At 47.7% G+C, this 22,431-nt stretch overlaps 1 protein-coding gene across 19 annotated transcripts in view; it reads right to left on the reverse strand.

Annotated features, from left to right (window-relative positions):
- Window positions 1-14,825: 14,825 nt before the first annotated feature.
- Window positions 14,826-22,431, reverse strand: part of PEAK1 (pseudopodium enriched atypical kinase 1) — a 363,497-nt gene continuing 355,891 nt past the window's right edge. For all 19 annotated transcript variants that reach the window (XM_077123673.1, XM_077123672.1, XM_077123660.1 and 16 more), the window contains one exon: window positions 14,826-21,627. In XM_077123673.1, coding sequence (XP_076979788.1) covers window positions 20,464-21,627 — 1,164 coding nt within the window. In that variant the 3' untranslated portion in view covers window positions 14,826-20,463. The remainder of the gene's footprint in view (window positions 21,628-22,431) is intronic.

Here is a 22,431-nt window from a genome sequence, read left to right on the forward strand (position 1 = left end):
CCCGCGGCCGACCGCAGGGGACGCGGTGCGGAAACCTGGCTCGGCTCCATCGAGACCTACCAGCCTTTTAAGACTTTCTGTAGAATGCAGAATATGGCCCTAAATATACCCGATAGGAATCCCTGGAACCTGGGGTAGCTTAGAGGGCAGAGACTTTGCAGACGTGATTGAATGAAGGATCTAGAGGTGATGAGATTATCCAGACTATCCGGTGTGTCCTTCTAAGAGAGAGGCCGAGGGAGGTTTGTGGCACACACAGACGGGAACGCAGCGTGGTCACGGAGGTGGCGATTCCAGTGGTTCAGCCGCAAGCTAAGCAATGCCAGCAGCCACCAGAAGCTGGACAAAGGACAGATTCCCTCCACAGTCCCCGGAGGGAAAGCGACACTTCCTTTCAGACTTCTGGCCTCCAGCTCTGCGACAGAGTACATTTTTTCTTGTTTTAGGCCACCAAGTCTGTGGCAATTTGTTACCGCCGTCCCAGAAAACCAAGACACTTTCTAATTCACACTCTCCCCTGGCGGTGCAATTGTCTCTCAGGCCGCTGCGATTTCCACAATCACGTCTCCGCCACGTCCGCGGCCCGGAATGCCCGTCTGTGGCGGTTCAGCCTTTGCTTGTCTTCACCCATCACGACCAGCGCCTGCAGGGCTGCGGTTACGCATTTGACCGGCATCCAGCGTCTCGCAAAGATGACTGACGCTCCCTCCTCTGCCAGGCCACAGCGTCAGGCAGCGTTCCAGAAGCTTCCGAAGCCCGTCCAAGTGCTCTGACCTCGACGTTCCGAGGGCGGGGCTCTTTGGCTTCTTCCCTCCTGGTCCCTAGGCGCGTGCTGTCTCTCAGAGTCCCACCGTGTCTGGGTCCAGTTTTTACAGCGCTTATTCTTTCTTCATACATTATGTCTTGGTATTATGAGAGTGTCCTAGTTTCACTGAAGATAGAGTTTTCTTCCCTGTTTTTTATTCTTGTTAATGTTTCTGATTGGTCACAGGGAGGAGAGAGAGGTAGAGATCCCTTTGCTCCATTGTCTCTACCTGGAAGTCTCACTAATTTGGAGCAGGGTTCATTCTGTCATTAACCAATGTTCAGGTTTTTTGGTTCAGCAATCATTTTGTAATTTCCAGGATCTCTTTCCTTTTCATATTGGCCTGCTTTAGTTTTTCTATGCAACTTCCTCTTGAATCTCTCGAAAAATACTCATCAAAAATTTTAAAAAATTGTCTCCTATTGACTGCGCTCACTCCTTTTCACCGGAAATAATTTCTTCTGATTGTGGTTCGCCCCCTCCCCCCTTTTGATTCCCTCTTCCTCATCTATCTGGTGATTTATTGTTGTCAGTATTCTTTTAATTTTTCGTATTTATAAATGAAAGTCTGGATCCTCATTATCCAAAATGAATTCTATGGCACACTAGTTTCATGCGATCTTAAAAAGAATGTTTTTAAAAGTTCTGTGGCTTAATGCTGAGTTAGACAAAAAATTGTAAAAATTACCATAGAACTAGGAGAAAATATTTGCAAAACGCTTACAGATAAAGGACTTCTGTCTACAGTATACAAAGAACCCTTAAAACTCAACAATAATAACTCTATGTGACATTTTGAAAGAGGCAAAACTTTAGTGACAGTAAAACAGATCAGTGGTTGCTAAGGGTTTGTGGGTAGGGGAGAAGGGATGACTCGGGGGAGCACAGGAGTCTTCTAGGGCCGTGGACATATTCTGTGTAGTCTTATAGTGGTGGCGACATGACATGATGCATGTGTCAAACTCACGGAATAATACAACCCAAGGAGTCAACTTGAACATAAACTACCGATTTTAGTTAATAATAATGTATCGATATTGGTTCATTGATTGTAACAAATGTACCATGCTAATGCAAAATGGTTAAAAATAGGGGAAATTGTGCGCAGGGGTATTGGCAAAGGGGAGGGTGGGTGTATGGGTACTCTGTGTACTTCGTGCAATGTTTCTGTAAACCTAAAACTGCTCTAAAAAAATAAAGTCTAGTAAGTTTTTTTGAAAGTTACTGGAGAAACACCACCAAATAACTCTCATACTTTGCTGGGGGGGATGTAAAATGGTATTTTTGGAAAACAGTTTGGCAGTTCGCATCACTTCCCTGTGGCTGGCAGCTCCACTCCCAGGTATCTACCCAAGAAAAATGAAAACAAATGTTCACAATAAAACTGGTGTGCAGTGCTCACAGCAGTTCTGTTCACAGCGAAGACTAGAAAATCCCAAATATTTATCAGCAGGAATATAAACATCCTGCAGTATATTATTACAGTAGAATACGCTTTAACAATAAAAGTAATGGACTACTGACATGAGCAAGAACAGAGGTTACTTTTATAGACATTTTGCTGAGTGAAAAAGTCAGACACAAAAGAGAACTATAATTTGAGTCCATTTATACGAAGTTGTAGAACAGACAAAACTGATCCGTTAGTATAGCAGTCAGAAAGGGTTTGCTCCAAGGGCAGAGGTGGTGATGGGAAAGGGGCATGAGGGAACTTTCTGGGGGTCATGAAGATGTTCTACATCCTGAATGGGGTGTGGGTTATATGGGTGTAATTATTTGTCAAAATTCGTTGAACTACACACTTCATATCTGCACACTGCACTGAATGTAAATTTTACTTTAGTAAAAGGTTACTGCAGAACTTCTCAGAGCCTCTATTAAGGTAAGATGTATGGTTGTTAAGAAGGAATTATAGCACATAGGGTTTTCTATCTTTAGTTGACCCTTGTTGGAAGAGGTGTGAGCAGGAAGGGTTTCCCCTCAAGGGCATGAGCTGGGGTCCAATGGGAATTTGGGAGCAGTAGCCAAAGGGTTCCTTGTGCCTTCAATCCCAGGTCCCAGGACCATTTGCACCTGGAGGCTGGGCCTGGGACTGGTGAAGGGTGGGTCTCTATGAATTGCTGCCCACCCGCCCACTCCTCCAGCTTCTGCTAATAGGGCTGTGGGGACTAGGCTGTAATAGCCAACAGTAGTAGGGAAGAAGTTTCTGGCATGGAAGGAACTGCCTCCGCTAGGCTGAGACCCACTCATGCTTTCCTTCTTTGATGGATGGGATCCTGTTCTAGTTTACTAGCTGCTAGAATGTGATATACCAGAAACAGAACGGCTTTTAAAAGGGGGAATTTAATAAGTGACCAGTTTACAGTTCTAAGGCTGTGAAAATGTGTCAATTAAAGCAAGTCTATAAAAATGTCCAAATGAAAGCACAAACAAGAGGTTCCCTTCACTCAAGAAAAGTTCAGTTTAGGGTTCCTCTCTCAACTGGAAAGGCAGGTGGTGAACGTGGTGGCATCTGCTGGCTTTCTCTCCAGGCTTCTGGTTTCATTGAAGCTCCCCCAGGAGTGTTTTCTTTCTCCATCCCCAAAGGCCCCTGGCTGCCTGGGCTCTCTTGGTTCTCCTGGCTCTCCCCAAAATGCTTCCTCTTTTAAAAGATTCCAGGAAATTAATCAAGACCACCTGGAGTGGGTGGAGTCACATCTCCCACTAATCAAAGGGTGTGTCACATCTCTGTGGAGATAATCTAATCAAGTCTCCAACCTACAGTGCTGAAGAGGGATTAAAAGAAACGGCTGCCTCCACATGACGGATCAGGATTAAAATATGACTTTTCTAGGGAACATAATCCTTTCAGACAGGCACAGGCCCCATCTCCCCTGGCCAGGCTGCTGAAATCCCTCCCTGACTCAGCACGCAGACCCCACCCAGCAAAGCCCGGGGACACAGGCCGGCCTTGGTGAAGCTCCCGAGGCTCCCTCTGGCCCCTCTGCCCAGAGGTGGGGCTCTCTGCGCTCTGCTGGGGAAAGCAGTCCTCAGAGTTGTCTGGGTTCTCGTTTGGTCTGATCCTATCTGCTTCACTGCTCCTAGAAATTCCTTAGAATAACCGCTCTGTCCATGCTGCCCTTCTCCGTTTTCCAACTCTACAAGAGACTTTCTTATTTGTCTCTTTCCTCTGTCGCTGTGGTGGGATTGCAGCAGACAGGGCAGGCCCTTTGTGAATGAATCAGGCTGAGTGCGTATATTTGAGAGCGTGCGAGTGTGGCATGTGCATGCGACTGCTGTGGTGTGAGTGATTGTGCACACCTGTGCGGGCTCAGCCCGGGAGAGGGGCGGGGCCGGGGAGGGGCTGGCGGCCAGGAAGTCGCCCCTTGAAAGGTCCTTGCTGCACTGGGGAATGACATTGCTGTGTGGCGGGGCTTATGGATGCTCGGCGGGAGGGGAGGAAAGAACTCCGCATCTCGTCTGGGCCCCGATACCATCAGCAGTTAAGAAGCCGGTCGGATTTCATTACACAACTCCCGTTCACCGGCCTCAGTGCACAGCCTTGGGACTCCCAGGTGTGGGAGGACAGTGGGCCACCACCAAGGGCGTTTTGCTTTTAATTGTGGCCATTAATCTGGCACCAACAGCTGGTCTGTCCTGCAGGAGTGTGTTGTGTGTGTGTAGGGGGGCGGTGGTGGGGGTGGTGACAGGAAACCCATCAATTGGGGACCAGTTGACTCTACTGCTTTAGTCTGTAGCAGGTGGGGAGGGAGAAGAAAAGGCTTCTTGATCCTGCTTCTCGGGACCCCTTTCCTGGCCTCCTTGGGATTTCCCCCCTCCCTGGATTTTGTGGGAGTCTCCTGGAGCTGGGAGATTCCTGGCTTCCCAGACTTGTTCCTTTTTATCTTCCCAGGGATAGGGTCACTAGGTTTGTCGTGGGTCCTTGCCTGGTGCTCGACTCTGCCCCCAAGTCAGGGCAGGTCCCAGTGAGAAGGGCAGGCGGGGTGTGACCCAGGTGCCAGGTCAGCTCCCAGAACAGCCTGCTGATGAGCAGGCGGGAGAGGCCCCAGGGCCCGGCAGGGCAGAGCTGGAGAGAGGACCGGTCCTGGCCACAAAACAGGAAGATATCCTGCACAGCGGTGATGTGTGTGGAGTGGGGAGGAAGGAGCCCCCTGCTGAATCCCGTCCCTTCTGCAACCAGCCAGAAGACTTAGGCTGGAGTCTACCACGGGGAAAGGCTCTGGCGGGCCGCGGTGGGGACTCAGCGGTGCGGGCCTGCCCGGGAGTGTCAGGGCCAGACGAGTGACCAGCGGCAGAGTGGGGGTGCACGTGGGGGTGTGCGGGCAGGCACCCCCAGGAAGCGCTGAGGAGCAGGCGGGCAGAGGTCCCACGTGAGGGGGTGGGCTAGACTGAGGCCTTGAAGGGTGAGCACAATCCTGCAGGTGGAGATGGGGCGGGCTGGGCAGATGGAGAGCAGGTGTGCTGCTGCCGCTTCCAGCAAAAAAATGACCTGGGAAGTGGGGAGGGAATTACACTAGAGGAAGAGGCTCCCCAAACAGTGAGCCTCATTTCTGGGGGGCAGGCCCTGGGACCTGTTTCTGGGGTTAGCAGCTGCCCTTAAGGACACTATACTGAGGCTGGCCCTGTGTCCTCAGACCCCCTTGGTCTGGAGAGAACCAGGAGCAAATTCGGGGCAGCCTAATCACAGCAGCCGCCACTTCCTATGTGCTGGGTATGTGCCATTCGAATGTGGGGTGCACATTTATTTGGGGTAAATCAGAGGGGCCCTGGCTCCTGCTCTCTCATTTACTTGCTTTGTGACCTTGGGCGAATCATTGACATTTCTTCACTGGAGAAATAGGGTAAGATCAGGACCCACGTCACAGGGCTGTTGTGAGAATCCGATGAGTTATGCAGGCAAAGCGCATGGGACAGTGCACGGCCCAAGAAAGATGTTCCCTGTGCGCTGTGGCTGCTGTCGCAGGTCACACCACCCTCCGCCCCCCTCCCAGCACCATTCAGAGCAGGACAGGCCATTCCGTTGCCAAGAAGCTTGTCCAAAAGGAAGGTGTTACCCCCTCCCTTCCTCCTCACCTGCTCCCCCACCCAGGGGCACCCTCCAAAGGTCCTGCCGTCTACCTCCTGAATATTCTTTAGGATCATTTCCATTCCAACGTGCTGAGCAGGGTGCCCCCAGCCTCTCTCACTGGCTCTCCCTGGCCTTAAGCTCGCATCAAGATCTTCTCCATCGCAGCCAGCAGAATGACCCTTCCCACGGCATTATCTGAGCACGTCCCGCTGAGGCAGGACATAATAGGGCATCTGGGCTACGCTCACCGGTCCTCCGCCAGGACATGAAAGAGGTCATAGTCCCACCTGCCAAAGCTGCAGAAACTGAAACATAGGGTCACTACCTGCCCAAGGCTACAAAACCTGCAGGACTAATCTTCCAGGGCCAACAAGCAGGGAACTCTCTTGAACAGCGTAATTAGTGCATAACAAGAGGACGATAGGCACGCAACCCCACCAACCCCTGATAGCCACTGAGCAAAGATAAACACAATTACTGTAGGCTAAAGTCCCTATAAAATTAGCCAAACCTACCTTCCGCAGCGTGTGACTCCCTGTCAAGCACACCTGAGTTACTTCCTTGAAGGTATATTTTCACTGTAATAAACTTGCTGTTTTCCTTCACATGTATTTTCTCATCCTCGGATTCCTTCTCTTGGGGAAACTCTAAACCTGAAAAGGGGCTTGGTTCTGGTGCTGGCAGAGCCCCGGTAACATCCTTTTAGCAAGCCAGCCGAGAGACTCTTCTGGACTGGTAGGTCATGACTAGTGACCAGAAAGCTTAGCTACATGCTTTCACTTTTTCCTCTCACTTTGCTCATTGCTAGCCTTTCCCATGTCATTGGGCAACTCTCTCTCTCTCTCTCTCTCTCTCTCTCTGTTTCTCTCTCTCTCTCCTCGGCTCTTTGAGACTACCCCACTCACTTAGCTTCTGTGTCTTTAGGAATCCGGAGCTCTGCTCAGGGGGAGTGAAAGCCAAATCACGTCCCCCATTTTCTCTCTCGCTTTATGTCTCTCTCCTCAGTTCTCTGAGCATAAAATCTTCTGCCTGCTTACTCTATGTGCTGTGCCCTTGAATTCTTTCTTGTGGCACAAGCAAGAACATGGAAACTTAAATCTGGTCACAGTACCTTTGGTGAGAACCTTCTGTGACTCCTGTGAGCCACGAACCAAATTTCCCCAATGCCTGCATCTTTCAGAGGTTTGGATGCTGCCTTCCTCCTGGGCCTTAGCTCTTATCCTTTGCCTTTTGGCTCTCATGTGTTCCCCAGAATGTGCCTGTTTTAACTTGGCTTTGCACATGCTTTGCCTCGGTCTGGATATCCTTTTCCAAATTTTGTCTACATAAACTTCTATTTATGCTTCAAAACCCAATACAAATATACCACCTCTTGGAAGCTTCTCAGGTTGCCCTTCTGCTCCTGCCCTTCACATTGCCTTCCTATATATTCTGTGGCTCCCTCCGAGGTCACTCTGTTTACTTAACTATCACTGCCACCTCCTCAAGGGCAGGGTCCTCCGGTCCTCCTCGGACTGTCTCCATTTTCACATCTAGCCCAGGTCCTGGCTCACATCAGCACCGGTTTTCCCAGTGAATTTCTTACCAGATGAAGAGGCCATAGGCTATAGGCATTACTGCACCAGGGCCAGGCTGTGGGTCTCGACCATGCCCCTTCCTTCTCTGGGCTGCAGTTTCTGCATCTCTACACGAGGCACCTGCCAGGGTCCCTTGGCCATTCTGAGTTTTAGTAACTATCCAGGACAAGTGCTTGGGGGATCTTGGCTGCTCCGCAGATTACCCACCTTTCAGGCCACCCCTGCCCCAGGGAACCAGAAGCTTCGTCCTCCAAGTGGCTAGTATTCTTGGGAGTCACAGGGATGTTTGCAGAACTTAAAACTTCTTTTTCTCCCAAGAGAAATGGAGAAAACTCATTAAGGCAAGACAGCAGAGAACTGGGTCACGCCCTGACAAAGCCAAGCGGGGCCACCACGTGGCTGTGTGAGTGAAGCAGGTTATTACATTTCAGATAAAAGAAATCTGCTCCCTGCACTCACCTGATCACTCTATTAACATAAAAGATAAATTTAAAGCACAGACTCGCAGCAAAAAGAAGTAAGTCTGCTTTCTCCCCCTAATTAAACCGGGAGAAGACAACTAGATCCAAGGACACCCAGCCCACTCAATTAATTAACATTTATTACAATCAGAAAAAAATCTAATTCAATTAAAACGCTTCCACAAAAGTAGTTTAATCACTTTCCCCAAAATAAAGTACGTTCATCCAGATCGTTCATTATGCCGAGGTGCCGTGTCTCGAGGGGAACTGAAATGACATCTCTGATGTGGACGCAAGATCTGGGGCGTGGCCTGGGGCCCCTGGCTGAGGCAGGGAGGGCTGCTTCTGGACACTCCAGCCCTCGAGAGAGCAAGCGGACCCGGAGCCCGAGGGGCCGGGAGAGCTGCCTTCGCCCTCAAACCTGCTTCCTCCGGCAGCTGCCTTGCCCTGCCCTGTGGGCTCAGCCCTGCGCCTGCCACTCTCCTGTTAAAGGGTCAGGACTGTGCAGAGACTCAGGGACAGACTTGGATGGGGGCCGGGCCCGTTTCTACCTCGGAAGCTGTGCCACGTTGGGCAGGTTGGAGGTGCTCACAGGCGGGACTGCTCACGGGGCTTTCTGAAACTCAGCCAGGAGACATTTGGAAAGCTGGAGAAACTGCCATTTAAAAGCTGTAAGCAATTTTCAGACTCTCATGAGGCAGAGATTTGAATTCACAGTACCTTTGTTCAGCAAAAGTCCCTTAGTTATAAAAACTGAAAGCAAATACGTGCTCAGGGTTTGTTCTTTTGAGCTAACGATATTGAGCAATACTATTTATTGCCAGACAATGGGTTAAATGCGTTTGATGGATTATGTCCTTCCATCCTGCTATGGACCCTATGAAGTAGGAATCTTTGCTTTCCAGATGGGGAACCAAGGCTCGGGGGGGTGGCGCAGGGGGTCTGAGGATCCATGTTAGCTAGAGGTGGACCCTGGCAGCCAGAGATCCAGCGCAGAGAGGCCCCTGGCAAGCTCAGAAAAACTGGGGGATGCTGAGGAGAGGGGGCTTCCGAGTCCCTGGACTTGGGAGGAGTCCTGCAGAATGCCCCTTCAGAAAGCTCCCTGGCAACTCTGGTGCTCTGCCCTTAGGATCTGAAGTCCCTACAGCCCACCCCGGCTCCTGGGGTCAGCCCTGGCCTGACATGCCTGGCCGGAGCCTGCGGCCCAACTGCAGTCCCAGAAAAGGCGCAGGGTGAATTCAGTCTGTTTCCACCCAATTCATTGTACCGACAGCAGCTGAACTGTGTACTCTGTCACCAGCACTGGGTATTCATAAACTCTAAGAGAGCTTTGGTAATCTGATAGGCAAAAATTGGGATGCCAGCCATGTGATTATAATTAAAAAAGAAAAAGAGTGAACAGCACTCACTGGAAATCATGGAAATAATGAAATAGCATCATTTCTGTGTGATGGCTGAGTGGGTGGATTTTATTTTGCAAGATTTTTACCACAAACATGCATTACTTTTATAATCAGAGAAGTTATCAGAATGCTTTCCATTTCTGCCATCTTAATTTTTCATTTCACCTATTTTTAATTTTTTTTTTTTTTGGCATGGGCAGGCACTGGGAATCGAACCCGGGTTTCTGACATGGCAGGCGAGAACTCCGTCGGCTGAGCCACCGTGGCCCACCCCACTTCTCTTATTTTTAGAGAGCTTAACCACCGTGGCCCACCCCACTTCTCTTATTTTTAGAGAGGTTAAACATTGGGATGCTTCTGTGACTCGTCTGTTCTCATCTCTCTACCTATTGGGTTTTATGCTCTTAATGATTTATATAAGCTCTTGATAACTAGGATTTTAACCCTGTGTCTGTAATATTTGTAGAGGCATTTTTTCCTGCATGGTTATTTACTTTTCAATTTTATTTCTAAAGTTTTCAATAGACGAAGGCTTATCATCTTTATATAGTCAAATCTATTGATTTTTCCTTTTCAGATGCCTTCCATTGCTTTTTGCCTTAGAAAGTCCTTTCTCAACAAGAGATGAAACAGATATTGACTTAGCATTCTTTCTAGTTCTTAGGGGTTATTTTCTCTTTTCTTTCCTTTGTGGCACGTAGCTCTTTGTTTGATTTGGATTTATTTTGCTTCATTGTTTGTAGATTAATTGTTTTCCAAGTAGCTAACCAATTGTCTCAGTAGGTTTATTGGATTAACATTTCCTTCCTTTGCCATAGAGTGAAGTCTTACTTATGTTTAAATGTCCTCTCAATTTCAACAATTTCTGAGTTTCTTTTACCTATTCATTCTTCTAAGTGACTTTGAGAATCATAAAGTTCCAAAAACAAAACAAAACAACAACACTGAGGACGCAATGGTCTTTCTACCCAAACTGGGGGTTCACGTCCCCATCTTCCTTCATATTCTCAGGGGAGTTTTGAAGTTTCTCATATTTCATGTTCCCTGGGAACGGGTGACTGGAAGGCCGGAGAGGTAGAAATAATAATAATAATGAAATAACAATAATCATCTCTCTCTCTACATATATATATAATATGCTATATATTATTATTAGTGAGAGCAACTATCTTTTAAGAAGTGCTATATCCATGGTGTGCTGCTCAGTAAGAAAAGCAAGTTGCAGTGTGTCGTGTATAGTAACATCCCGCTTTGGTAAAAGAGCTTCGTGTATATTTGTGGAAGCGTGCAGCAAGATTTTGAGGGCTTCACACCCGCTCATAGGACGAGGTGGGATGAAGATGGGGGTGGCGAATGGAGGCCAGATTATTAACAACAACAACAACGGTAAGACAAGAAAAAGTGAAAAAAAGAAAAGAAAAGAAAGTTGCCAGCTGCCCTTTCCGGCCGGCCAGTAGGGAAGAAGAAAAGGAGGCAGGCACCTGCTGGGTGGGTGTGGTAGGAGTATCCCCACCTGTGGAAGGTTGTGTGCGTGTTACGGGAGTCTCCTTAGGGGCCGCTTGGGGGAAAGCCCTTGAAGGCAGCCAGCGCCGACTTCTCGGCTGGTGCCCAGTGCCTGGCCTGGAAGTCCCACGGGAACTCATTGAAGGTCCGACCGGAGAGGGAGCTGGCCCTACGGGAATGTGCACGGATCTGTTCGCTCTGGCAAGTAGCTCCTTCTTCTCCATCCTCTGGACTAGCCCCTTCTCCATGCTCACCTCGGGAACCCTTCCCGGGCTACCCCAGTCTGTCATGGTTGGAGTGGGTGCCCCTGAGACCCAGGCCTACCCATTGGCACAAACACGGGCCAATACATGAAGCCTTGTGAAGTGGCCGTGGAGAACTGAGTTCCTGGTCGGCCAGGCTGAGGTTTGAATTTTAGCTCTACCACGTACCATCTGTGCAGTCTTGTCGAGGTCCTTACCCACGCGGAATTTTTAATTTTCTTATCTGTAGAACAGGGGTTGTAGGGCTGTAGTGAGGCTCAAATGAGGTCATGTGTGGGAAAGTCTGGCCAGCCCAGGGCCCAGCTTGCTAGAGCAGCTGGGAGCAATTTTAGTCCTTCTCAAGCCAAGACTTGTCTTCTCAGGAAAGGAGGGGTTAGGACCTGGCCCACGCATGCCAGGCCAGGAAAGAGTCTGGGGAGCAACTTGTGGTTCAGAGGGGTGAAGGAGCATTTCCAGCGGAGTTGCTTGAAAGCATCTTGGAGATGGGGTTTGAAGAGGCCACTGAAGAGTGAGGGAGAAGGAACAGGAAGGACACGGGTGTGGAAAATCTGGAAGTGGTTTGACCAGGCAGTGAGGAGGCCAACCAGGCGGCGGGGAGGCTCGTGTGGGGGCCCTGAACAGCAGTAAGTGTGCAGGGGTGGACGGGACACAGACTTTGAACTCCAAGCTGCAATTGGGTTTTCTTTTCTGGGCACTGGGGAGCCACTGATGATTCCTGGGCTGACAGCAGCAGAACAAGGAACACTATCAAGCTCTCTGGAAAGCTGGAAGGTGGAGTCAGACCGCCTGAGGACAAATCCTGGTCTCCTCTCCAAGGATTTCAGTCAACAAGGCCCCTCTGCTTGTTTCTCTTTGGTGACATGGACATGATCTAGAGACTACCTCACAAGATTGTTGTAAAGATAAAATTAAGTTAGTGCTTAGTAAGCTCCCTCAGGCCTGGCTTTCTAGAGAAACCAGACATTCCCTTGTCCTGGAGAAAGAGTAGCGCCTCAGCTCTCCAGGGTATTCAACATTGTCCCTCCCCCCGAAGCCCTGGCATGGGGGTGACCCACACTCTCTTATCTGAGGTACTCCCCACTTATCCACTCTACTTGTCAGGGCTTCTTCTGGCTTTCTCCATTGTTGGGACCCCAGCATATGGCTCTTAAATGAACAAAAGAACAAATGCAGACAAGGCCTCCCTCTCCTTCCAGGCTCTGGACCACCATGCAGGACCGTCCCTGCTCTCCTGTGGTCCTCACCGAGTCCTTGCTGCATGCGGGTGTCAGGAATGGGGTGGAGGGAAGGACACAGGACTAGAAGTCACGCAGATCTGGGTTCAAGTCCTGCCTCAGATTAGCTGAATGAAAAACAGGGCTCATTTCCTCACCTGAAAAATGGGAAGGACAGAGCCACCTCATGGGGTGGTTGTGAAGCTGAAATGAGATTGAGTGTGTGAAGCACTATCGGGGGACGTGTTCAACGTTACTGTTACTACGCTCACGAGGCTGGGGCTGGGTGGCACTATGGAGTGGGAGCCCAGGTCAGGCGCACAGAGGTGCTTGGGAAAGTCTGACTTTCAGGAACAGCCCAGGGTTGGGAGGCTGAGGAAGGAAGAGTTGCGGGAGAAGCTGGGCCATCAGACCTCCCAGGCAGTGAGGGAGGGAGAGGCCTGAAGAGGTTGACTGGGGTGGGGTTCTGTCCCCAGCATCAGCTGGCATCAGAAGGGCAGGGCCTGGGAGGATGCTGAGGCAGTGGGTCTGGGTGTGGCTGGAGTTGGATTGGACCGAGATGGAGAGAGACCCGTATACCCATGGGTTGCGCGGGTTCTTGAGCCGAGCCTGGCAACTAGCGCTTCTCTGCCTTCTGATTGCTTCCATGCATCTTCTGGGATCCAAAGGGTAAGAGGCTCGTTAGTTGGGATGTGGAGCTGAGTGTGTGTGCACCGAGGGTTATCTAGGGTCTCTAGGAAGTCAGGGGGTATGCCTGGGCAGCCGGTTTTCGCTCAGTTTGCAAATCTGAGAGAATTGGATCTTGGCAGCCAATCCCCTCCCAGCCCCCATCCAATGTGAAATCAGATTTTTAAGTTTCAGCGTAATTGCCTTGAGCTGCTCTTAATGACCACTTGTGATCTGTCAACTGTAGTTCTGGCCTCCTGAGGCACTAATGCCGTTCCTTCTCTCACAGAGCACAGGGCTTGCAGGAAGTCAGCTCACTTAAAAGGGAGCACAACTTTCTGGGCATTAGAGAGCAGGCAAGGTGCTCCTGGGGCAGAGCGTGCACACTCATCACCAGGTACTCAGAGAACTCCCCCTACCTGTTAATTCCAGGAAAGAAATCCAGATTCTCTGTGGCCTAGGTTGAAAGAAGTCAGTCGGCAGACAAAGGGATGGCAAAGGCCCCTTCCAAATGTTAATGGCCTAAGGCCTCTAGACAAGCCAGAGTCAAAGAGAAAGATGGCGCCCATGAAGACCCACTAATAGAACTCCCAGGAATGGGCCCCATGCTGGCTGAGGCACTGGAGGGGAAATAGAATGACTTCTGTCTAGTGATACCAAAGGACAAAGCAATCCCATTGGGAGAACAGAAACTTAGGTTTTCTCTGGCCTTGCATCACCTGACCTGGACGTGGAGTCTGGCTAGGGCAATGGTTCTACCATCTACTGGCTTGTATCCTTTCAGGGCCCCTGAAAGTTATGCCAGTCTGGCCAGTTATGCCAACAGAGCTTTAGACAATGACCAACCCTAGTGTACTCCTCTGTGGCCTCACAGCCTCTATCGCCTTTTTGGTTTCTTTCCCCCAGGAGCCAGTGTGTTGTGCTAGGAAGGGCAGCCCCCTCACTCCTCTCCAGCAAGCAGGCTACACAGCTGCAACTGGCAGAGCGGTCTCGACTTCGTGGCTGATCCTTCCTTCCAATCCCAGGCAACAGAGAGACAGGTTTTAGACCCACACCAATGCAGGTTTTACCTCCTCAGCAACACAAAACTTGAATCTGGCAGTCACTTTACTAGAATGTGCCTTAAAAGCAATGTCTGCAAAGTTCAGAGTGCTTGCTAGTGGAGAGAGCAGAAACATTGGGTAGACAGTATCCAGTGGAAGGGTTTAGAGTTATAAAAGTCAGTCTAAATTTAGAGTCTACATGTCTTCACGTTCATCAACTTCATTCTAATAACATAGCTGTTGCTAAAACCGTGGACTGTTGATTCTTCTTGCCTAAGCTAAGGGCTTCCTCTCTCACGTATTGAAGTGTCTGCACATCAGCTTGTCTGCCTTTGTGAGGGCCCTGTGTGTGACTGTATACCTTAAGGAGCAGGCAAAAGGCAGGTGAATCCTGTAGCAGATAATGATGGAGAAGGTCCTTCCCTGCTCATATTATCTGCACAGCTCTGTGATTTTCACTGAAAGTTAGTCAGAGCCACCTAACTAAGCATCTTCAACATGTTAATACAAACCAAGGAAGCCTCTATGGTGACTGGCCACCAGGGGGTGATCTCACACAGCAAATGGGCAGCCTTGGGCAGTCTGGGGAGAGCAGGTGTTCTTTCCTTTTGGAGTAGTTTTCTTAGATTAGGGAAATAATGGAGAAAAAAAAGATATATGTTAGTAGGGGGTGTGGATTCAAGAGGGTATAGGGCACAATGGTAAAAGTCACCATGTCCCGCCTTATGAAGGACATACCTACATCTGCCACCAAACCCTCTCCAGCACATCTGTTTTGAAGAGTTTCTGAAATGACAAGTGCAAGTCTGTTTTTTAGTGTATATTAAAAGATTTATTTACACAGTAACATGATGCCACAGAGTACACAGCAAAGTACCACAGCAAACCAAAGGGCGGCACCACCTGGTGACAGAGGGGGGCCTTTCATTGATAGGTTTATACAACTCTAAAATATGGAAATAGAGAGGTGAAGCTCCAGGAAAGAGCAAGAGAGACAGGATTTTCAGAGAAAGCATGGGCAGTCATGAGGGATTAGAAGAGATGGGAACGCGGTCCACCATGATTGCCACCACCAAGAAGAACATCTTGCTTCTGCTTTGGATCTCATGCCCACATGACCTGCACAGCAACAGAAAATCCCAACCCAGTGTGTTCACACACACAACGCTCTTAAAAACTGGTAAGGGAGGGAGGAATAACCAAGCAGTAGTTGGAGTAAGTTTCCTGAAGCTTTGTGGTTTTCCTTAAAAAAAAACAACAAAAAAAAAACTACCCTGAAGCCATAGTGCTGGTTCAACATTCAAGTTATCATGAGTGCAGACACACACAAACTTTCCACACACTATACGGGGCAAAGTGGATTTTCTGTAATACAATAATATTCATAGCAAAATATATGACTCTATATTTCTGCTAGATTAAAAAATTTCCGACCTCTTGATTCCCTGAAACTTTCTTGATTTAAAAAAAAGAGCCATGGGGGTGGGTGGGATGCATATGTGAGAAACTGGAATACAACACAGAGGCTCTCTGGAGTGTGAAACATGTAATGGGGTTGCCTGAATGGCAGGCCCCTGCAGCCCACCTAGGTGGGGAAAGTTTCTAGCAGTGGCTGATACAAAAAACCTACTCTAATTTCAAACAGCTGCAAGGATGGAATGTTTAACAGCTGTATAGCACCTTGTACATTCTGGGCACTTATTACATGGTGGTGATGAGTGGTAACCACCTCTGTAGGAAGGTTTATAAAAACTATTGCAATTTAAGAAATTTCCCAAGAGTTGTTTCAACCAACCTATTGAAACTACCATCACTCTTGAAAAATAAATTCCGCTAGTTATCAGTGCCATATGAATATGATATTCCCAAGCTGAGCGTCGGGTAAAAGCCACAGTCATGTCAAGGGGAGGTGGAATAGCTCCTTAAATCTGGTGAAGCTATAATTTGCCTACGGCTCCATCATTATCATCTTTTTCCCCCCTAATACACAAAATGGACTTGTTTTTTTAAAAAAGTGCTTTTTTGAGGCTGGGTTTTATCAGCCGATACCTTGACATGGAATGTATGTGAATTCCCCTCCCATGGCATCGGTCATAACTCAACCTCATCACCTTAGAAACATCAGGATAAAAAGGCTTGATTTCTTTGGTATAATCTCTATCTAGGATCTTGCATTGCAGCTCTTCTGGCTTCCATTACAGCATCATTTTTGGTCCACGGGGTCCCCACTTTGGTGCTGCCAAGAGCAGGGCAGCTGGACTTCAGTGCACACTTCAGCAGGAGCAGCACCAGATTTGTCTCGGCACAGCATTTTGGGCCTTTGAGAATATCAGCTTCAATGAGGTAAAACTAATAAACCGGTTTCATGGGCAGCCATCCTGCTCACTCATTAGACTGCAGCAGAATTTTCAATCGTTATTAACTAGTGAGGGGAATGGAAAACATGTCAGAATTGGCCCAGGTAATCATATTCCTCTCACCCTCTCTCCAAGTATGTTCATACTTTATCTGCATATCTAGCATCACTTGAAATACAGGGCAGTGTCTTAAATCCATCCCAATTTCTGACATCATGTTACATATTTTCAGATCACTGCTGGTAAAACCTAGGGAAAAAATCCTAATTTTGGGTCCAACAAAACCAAATGTCAGGTTACTTCCCAGCACCAAACTATTCATAACTCAAATTTGGGAAGCTGGGTGCAATCTTTCCGTGCTCTACTATTTAGTAGGCCCCAAAGATTTTTCCTGGAAATTCTGCAATGCTAGAATTTTACAATTTTAGTTAATTTCACTTCCAGAAATGTCAGTATTAATATTTCTAGAGGTTTGGATTTCTTGGCTTAGAGTGTTCCATGCTCATAAGCTTATTCTGAGTTTGGAAGCAAAACTGGCCCCGTTTAATGACAAAGGAGGCTACTCTGATTCTTAAAATTCTAACAAATATGTTTTGATTTCATTCTCTCAACATCAGTATGTTAGGTTGCTTTGGCCCCTGGGGAGTCCTCTACACCTCATCCAGTTCCTCCATGTTCTGAGGGCAAAACTTGAAAGCCAAATCCACTGCCATTCTCCTGGCTTCCGATTCTATCTCAAGAGTTGGTGGGCCTCATTCATGATTCTTTTGTTGGTTACACAGTTTCAATTACCTCTTCCCCATCCTGCCATTACTCATTATGAATTAGCTTCCATGCACTGAATAAGTGTACTTAATATAAAGCGGCTCTTCTCAGGCAAGCCTGGGAGGCTTCTGAGTCCTCTCTGCAAACATCCATTGACTTTCGTCCTTTCAAGACTAGGTTTTACCCTAACAAGGCACTCTGCTATACATTCAGTCTCGGTCTTTGCTGCTCCAGATCAGTCTCCTGCTTCTCTAGCAACCCAAATGTATCAGAGAGATTGGTCTTGTTCTATGTGGCTTAAGGAAAAATTCTAAAAGCGGCTTAATTGTTTATACTCTCAATATAAACAGAAGAATCTATAGTACAGACAGACTTCAACAGAAAGAAACAAATTTCCAAGCTAATATCGAAGACATCAACTTGATGTTTCTTGAGAAAACATAAAGTGCTATACGAGTCACAATCCAAAACCAATATAACTCTATAAATGAGGGTAGGAGTTCTTTCTAATTGGTGAATGAATTTCAAGCTCCTACTATAATTAAAATGGAAATGTAAAACATTTGTGATAATGTTAGATTTACTGAATATCATTACTTTGGAAAAAATATTCTGAGGACCATCTGATGGTGTAGTACTTGTCTAGAAATAGAGTTCTTTTCTGCAGTCTGCTCTAATCTGCAACGCTCTCTTCCCACCCTCACACTCCTTGGCCATCACCCAGGAAAAAATTAATCTAGCCAGCTGTCTCTGGGAAGTCTGAGGCTCTTCTCTGACTAGTTGACATTCACCTTTATTCCTTAATAAATTTAAATACAAAAACAGTAAGAAGCACATCTGATATGAAGAGGTGCTTGGTTGACCAGTGCTGTAAGATGATGGTGGTGGGGGGTGTCCATGCTTATACTATGGAGTTAAAATGACGATTGAATCCAAGTCATTACAGAAAAAAAGGAAACATATATATATATACCTAGAGAACAAACTGAGGGACCAGGAAACATTCTGTATTAAATACGTAACCTCATTAAACAGTCAACATTCAGATTTACATGGGCAAGGCACCATGAGAGCAACATTGGTAAGGTGTGTCTCAATATGCAAACTTCGGGGGCCAAGGAAATGCGCTGGCTGACATGGTCAGTGGTCTGTGTGCTGTCGCTTCAGTGTATAATCAGGCAGGGAGTTATGTGCACAAGAGCTATGCTAGGGTGAACCAACAAACACCAGCCTACCAGGCAAGGCACAGCCATGCCACAGGACACAGGGAGAGTGGGCAGGCTGGCCTGCAGCGGCATGCCCACCATGTGCCATTCTTAGGGACAGAGCCCCACACTCTGGGGAGAGGAGGCAAGGCTCTGTGGGCCAACCAGCTCTTTGGTGAACTGCTGGCCAGGAGGACAAAGACATCCTCAGTATGTCCTTTTCAAATATATTTCTCTTAAAAGAAAAAGAAAAGCATGATAAAATACATTCTCCTTTCTTGATCCTCTTTGATACAGGTGAATCATATGAAAGGCTGTTAAAATGTTAAAAGTTTAGAAATTTCCAAGGCCACTAATATGCTAAGTAATACTGCACCATCAGTCTTGGCTTTAAGAAACTCTGCACTGGTATACGAGGGGCCCCAGGGTTCCCTCACCCACTAGGTGCAAAGAACACATCTACCAACCCTGCCACGGGTTGCTCCCCAGAGGCCTGGCTTCTTTGTCTAGCATGTGTGGAATGCACACACGGGCACACGCATGAACACACACACTGTTTGAGTGATTCAGGATTTCAAAGCTGAAGTAAACTGATACTCACAGTTTTGAATAAAACAAGAACACACATGCACTCACAGACACACACCTGTGGAAGAAACACTTGTCTCTCAGCGCAAATATGTGCCAGGGAAGTAGGGCAGGGTTCCTTTAGATCTTGCTTCAGGTGAAGTTGCAACATAAACACTGTATATACAGCTAAAAACTACATACAATAATTGCACATATATCCATAGGAGAGGAGCACAGGCTCCATGCACGGTGAACAGCTCTCAGCCACCCACTTCCTCAATCAAAATTCCCTGCAAGCTGTCCTCCAGAGCCATTTCAGAGAGAGTCACAAGGAGCAATGTGCCACTTATACTGCGAGGCAGTCTCTATAGAAGAGGTCAGCATTCTGAGGAGGAGGTCAGCAGTCTCATCAAGTGGGCTTCTCTCCCTCCCATGATTTCTGGCCATCCCAAAGCCAACAGTGCCATCCTCTAAGGAGACCTGAGAACTCAGCTGACAGCCATTTCATTCGGTTCTTTGTCTACAGGATTTGGTAGACTAGTTAATACTGGTTATTGATAGAAGGAAGCTAGCCAATTACTGCTGGGGGTGGGGTGCGGACAGTAATCAGGGTACCACCAGCCCCGGCTGCCAATGCTGACAGCTCTGACAGTAATCAAACAACGGTACTTTAAACTCTGTTCCCCTGATGGCCCCTAGAGAATTGCAGAAACAGGAAAATCATCTCCTTGTGTCCTGCCAGCTATTGATAAGCTCTGAACTGTACTCCACCCTGCTGAGGCATTGGTGATACCATCTTGGGGCTAGCTCTGTAATGGGCTACAAGTGGCTGATAAACCCAAACTTCACTGATGAAGGAGACAGAGTAGAGGTGAAGGAGAACTGGGCAGTGGCAGCAGAGGGGAGACTGTTAAACCATCCTCCATGCCGTCACATGCTTATTGATAAGAGAAATAAAAACGATTCTATTACTCAAGGGATGGGATTTCTCCTTTTCTTGCTACTATCTACTGGAACAAAGGATGTAGTTCTTGGTGATCAAAACTGCTAAGGATGGCAGTTCTGCCTGGTAAAAGAGCCAGTTATTGATACCTTCAAGGAAGAAAGAGTCTGCTGTGAGAGCCTACTAGATGGTGGTAGGAACTGATTAAATTTGTCTATTGCTAGTGAGACTAAAGATTTGGTGCTTAAAAAAAAGGTGATTTGTGGAATTATGGAGAAACTGGACACAGTTCTCTGAGTTCATACCAAAGGAACTGTCCATTCTAGGATGTGTACTTTCATTTTATTTTTAAGCCTGCATTTGTGGGACGATTAGGGTGGAAAGTGTCCCAGTGGAAGGCAACTGCATGTTTGCTCTGTTAAATTTCTGAAAAGTTAAGACTGACTCAGCTTCCCATTTGATTTGGAGCTGAGGATGACCGTTCTGAATGGACTCATTCATTTGTGGACAGGAACAGAAGGACTGTCTCTCTTCTTTATGTGAACTGAGCATTAGGAAGGGGAAGTGCGTGGGCAACACGAAGAAGGTGAAAATGAAGTAAAAGCAGCATCCAGGACATATTAACGGTGTTGGAGGATCTTCACAATGCAACTGAGGGAGTCTGTAGTGGCAAAAGCCAAATACTGAGCACAAAGCCAGTCCTCGAGGCTGACCCCACCCTCCCTGTCCAGGGACTTCTCGGCAAACTTGATCATCAGCAGTGTTCGCTTGATGTCTAGCCAATTTTGGAGAAGGGTGTTCCTCTGCGCTGAGCTGGGGGAGGTGGTGAAAGTCTGGAAGAAATCTTCCCGGGGGCCCCAGAGCAGACACTGGAGGATACCTTTGGCATCTGAAATGAGGATTCTCTCAGAAGGATTGGGATTCAAGAGGCAGCTGGCCAGCTGCTGCAGGCCTCGGGAGTAGGGGGAGCGGAGTGGGATGCGAGGCAGGTCTGCTCGCGTGTACTCCTTCTCTTTCAGCTCTGGGTTCTCATCGAAGGGGTTGGGCAGGTGCAGCATCTCATAGATGAGGATGCCTGTCTGGAATTCATCACACTTTTTGTACTGGGTGGCCGTTATGATCTCTGGGGCAAGGCGGGACTGGTCCCGAAGAATCTCAGGGTCCATCAAATGGCTCTTCTGCTTGGCCTGAGAGAAGTTGCTCACTATAAGTCGTGTGGAACAAGAAGAGGTGGGGCTGGACTCTGCAGCCTCCAGGCCCTGGGCGGTGGCCCCGGGCTGGTAGTGGACAAGCAGCAGGTTCTCCAGGCGTAGGTCGCAGTGAGTGACATGGTAGGGTTTGAGGTGCTCAAGGCCGGAGCACAGCTGTAGAAGCAGCAGACACACTTGCCTCTCATATGCATCAGGGCTTTTCCCGTGCTGGGCCAGAGAGTCTCGCACAAAATCAGCCACCGTGAGATAGGGAACTTCTCTGGTGATGACCACTACATGGCTTCTTTGCTTCCTGCTCACAACTCCCTGGCTCTCCTTCTGGGGTGACTCTGTTTCAGAGCAGGGCTCTGAGCTTTTCTCATCAGTTTCTCCTGCCATGTCTTCTTCGGTCTCTTTCATTTCATCCTCTGTCTTTTCAGGAGCATCAGGATCCTCCCAGGGAAGTAGACGGTTAGGGACTTCAGCAAGGAAATGACCGCAATCTTGCTGGATGTTAAAATGGACAGCCAGACTCTGCCGGACAGCCAAGCTATGATAATACTGCTGAGATTCTTTAGCTTTGCTCTTACAGATCTGAAAAAAATAAAGTAAATAAAACAATTTTAACTCATTCTTTATATGATGTATAAAGGAGGATTAACTGTAAGGTGACAGCTTAGAAACAAACAGGGATATAGCAAAGTCTTTAGAAGGGGTCTTGGTTGCTCAGTGCCAATTGACAGTAAAAATGGTAGTAACCATTTCTCGTGGCTATCTGCGTGCCACGTTGTGCTTAATATTCTACGTGTGCCATCTCCAGTCTTCACGTTTACTCTTCAAAGTAGGCTGAGAAGCTAAGAAAAAAAATTTAAAAAGAAAGAGATGCCTAGGGCTACCATGTAAACTAAGTCTAATGCCAAAGCTTGCTCTTTCTACTATACCCTGCACCTTATCTAGAAAACACAATAAAAATTATTTTTTCACCTACCTTCTGTGGAGGCTTATAGCCCACGCTTACCCAGCAGCCCAATAAATGGATCATAAAGTACGTTTGGAGTATCTTATTTCATCATCTTTTGCATCAACTTCTCATAAGTCAAGAGAGTGTTACACAATTGGCCAGGTAAACTATGAGTTTTCCTAACTTTTTGAGGAAGTATCATTGTGATGTTCACAACTCAGGCAACAGTGGTCCACTGGCAGGGGAAGGACAAAGGACCAAGAGAATCACTGGTCTGACCTAGTTAGTGCAAAACCATTTCAGTGGTGGGATTCCGAGTTTTATGCTTTCTCTTAACAGGCCTCATTTAAGGCCCAATAGTCAGGTAATAAGACCTTTCAAACAGACCTGTATTAAGTAGTTACAGATCAAGGAAGTTTCTTAATTAAAAAAAAAAA

This window comes from Tamandua tetradactyla, chromosome 12 (assembly GCF_023851605.1).
Source record: "Tamandua tetradactyla isolate mTamTet1 chromosome 12, mTamTet1.pri, whole genome shotgun sequence".
NCBI classification, from domain to species: Eukaryota; Metazoa; Chordata; class Mammalia; order Pilosa; family Myrmecophagidae; genus Tamandua; species Tamandua tetradactyla.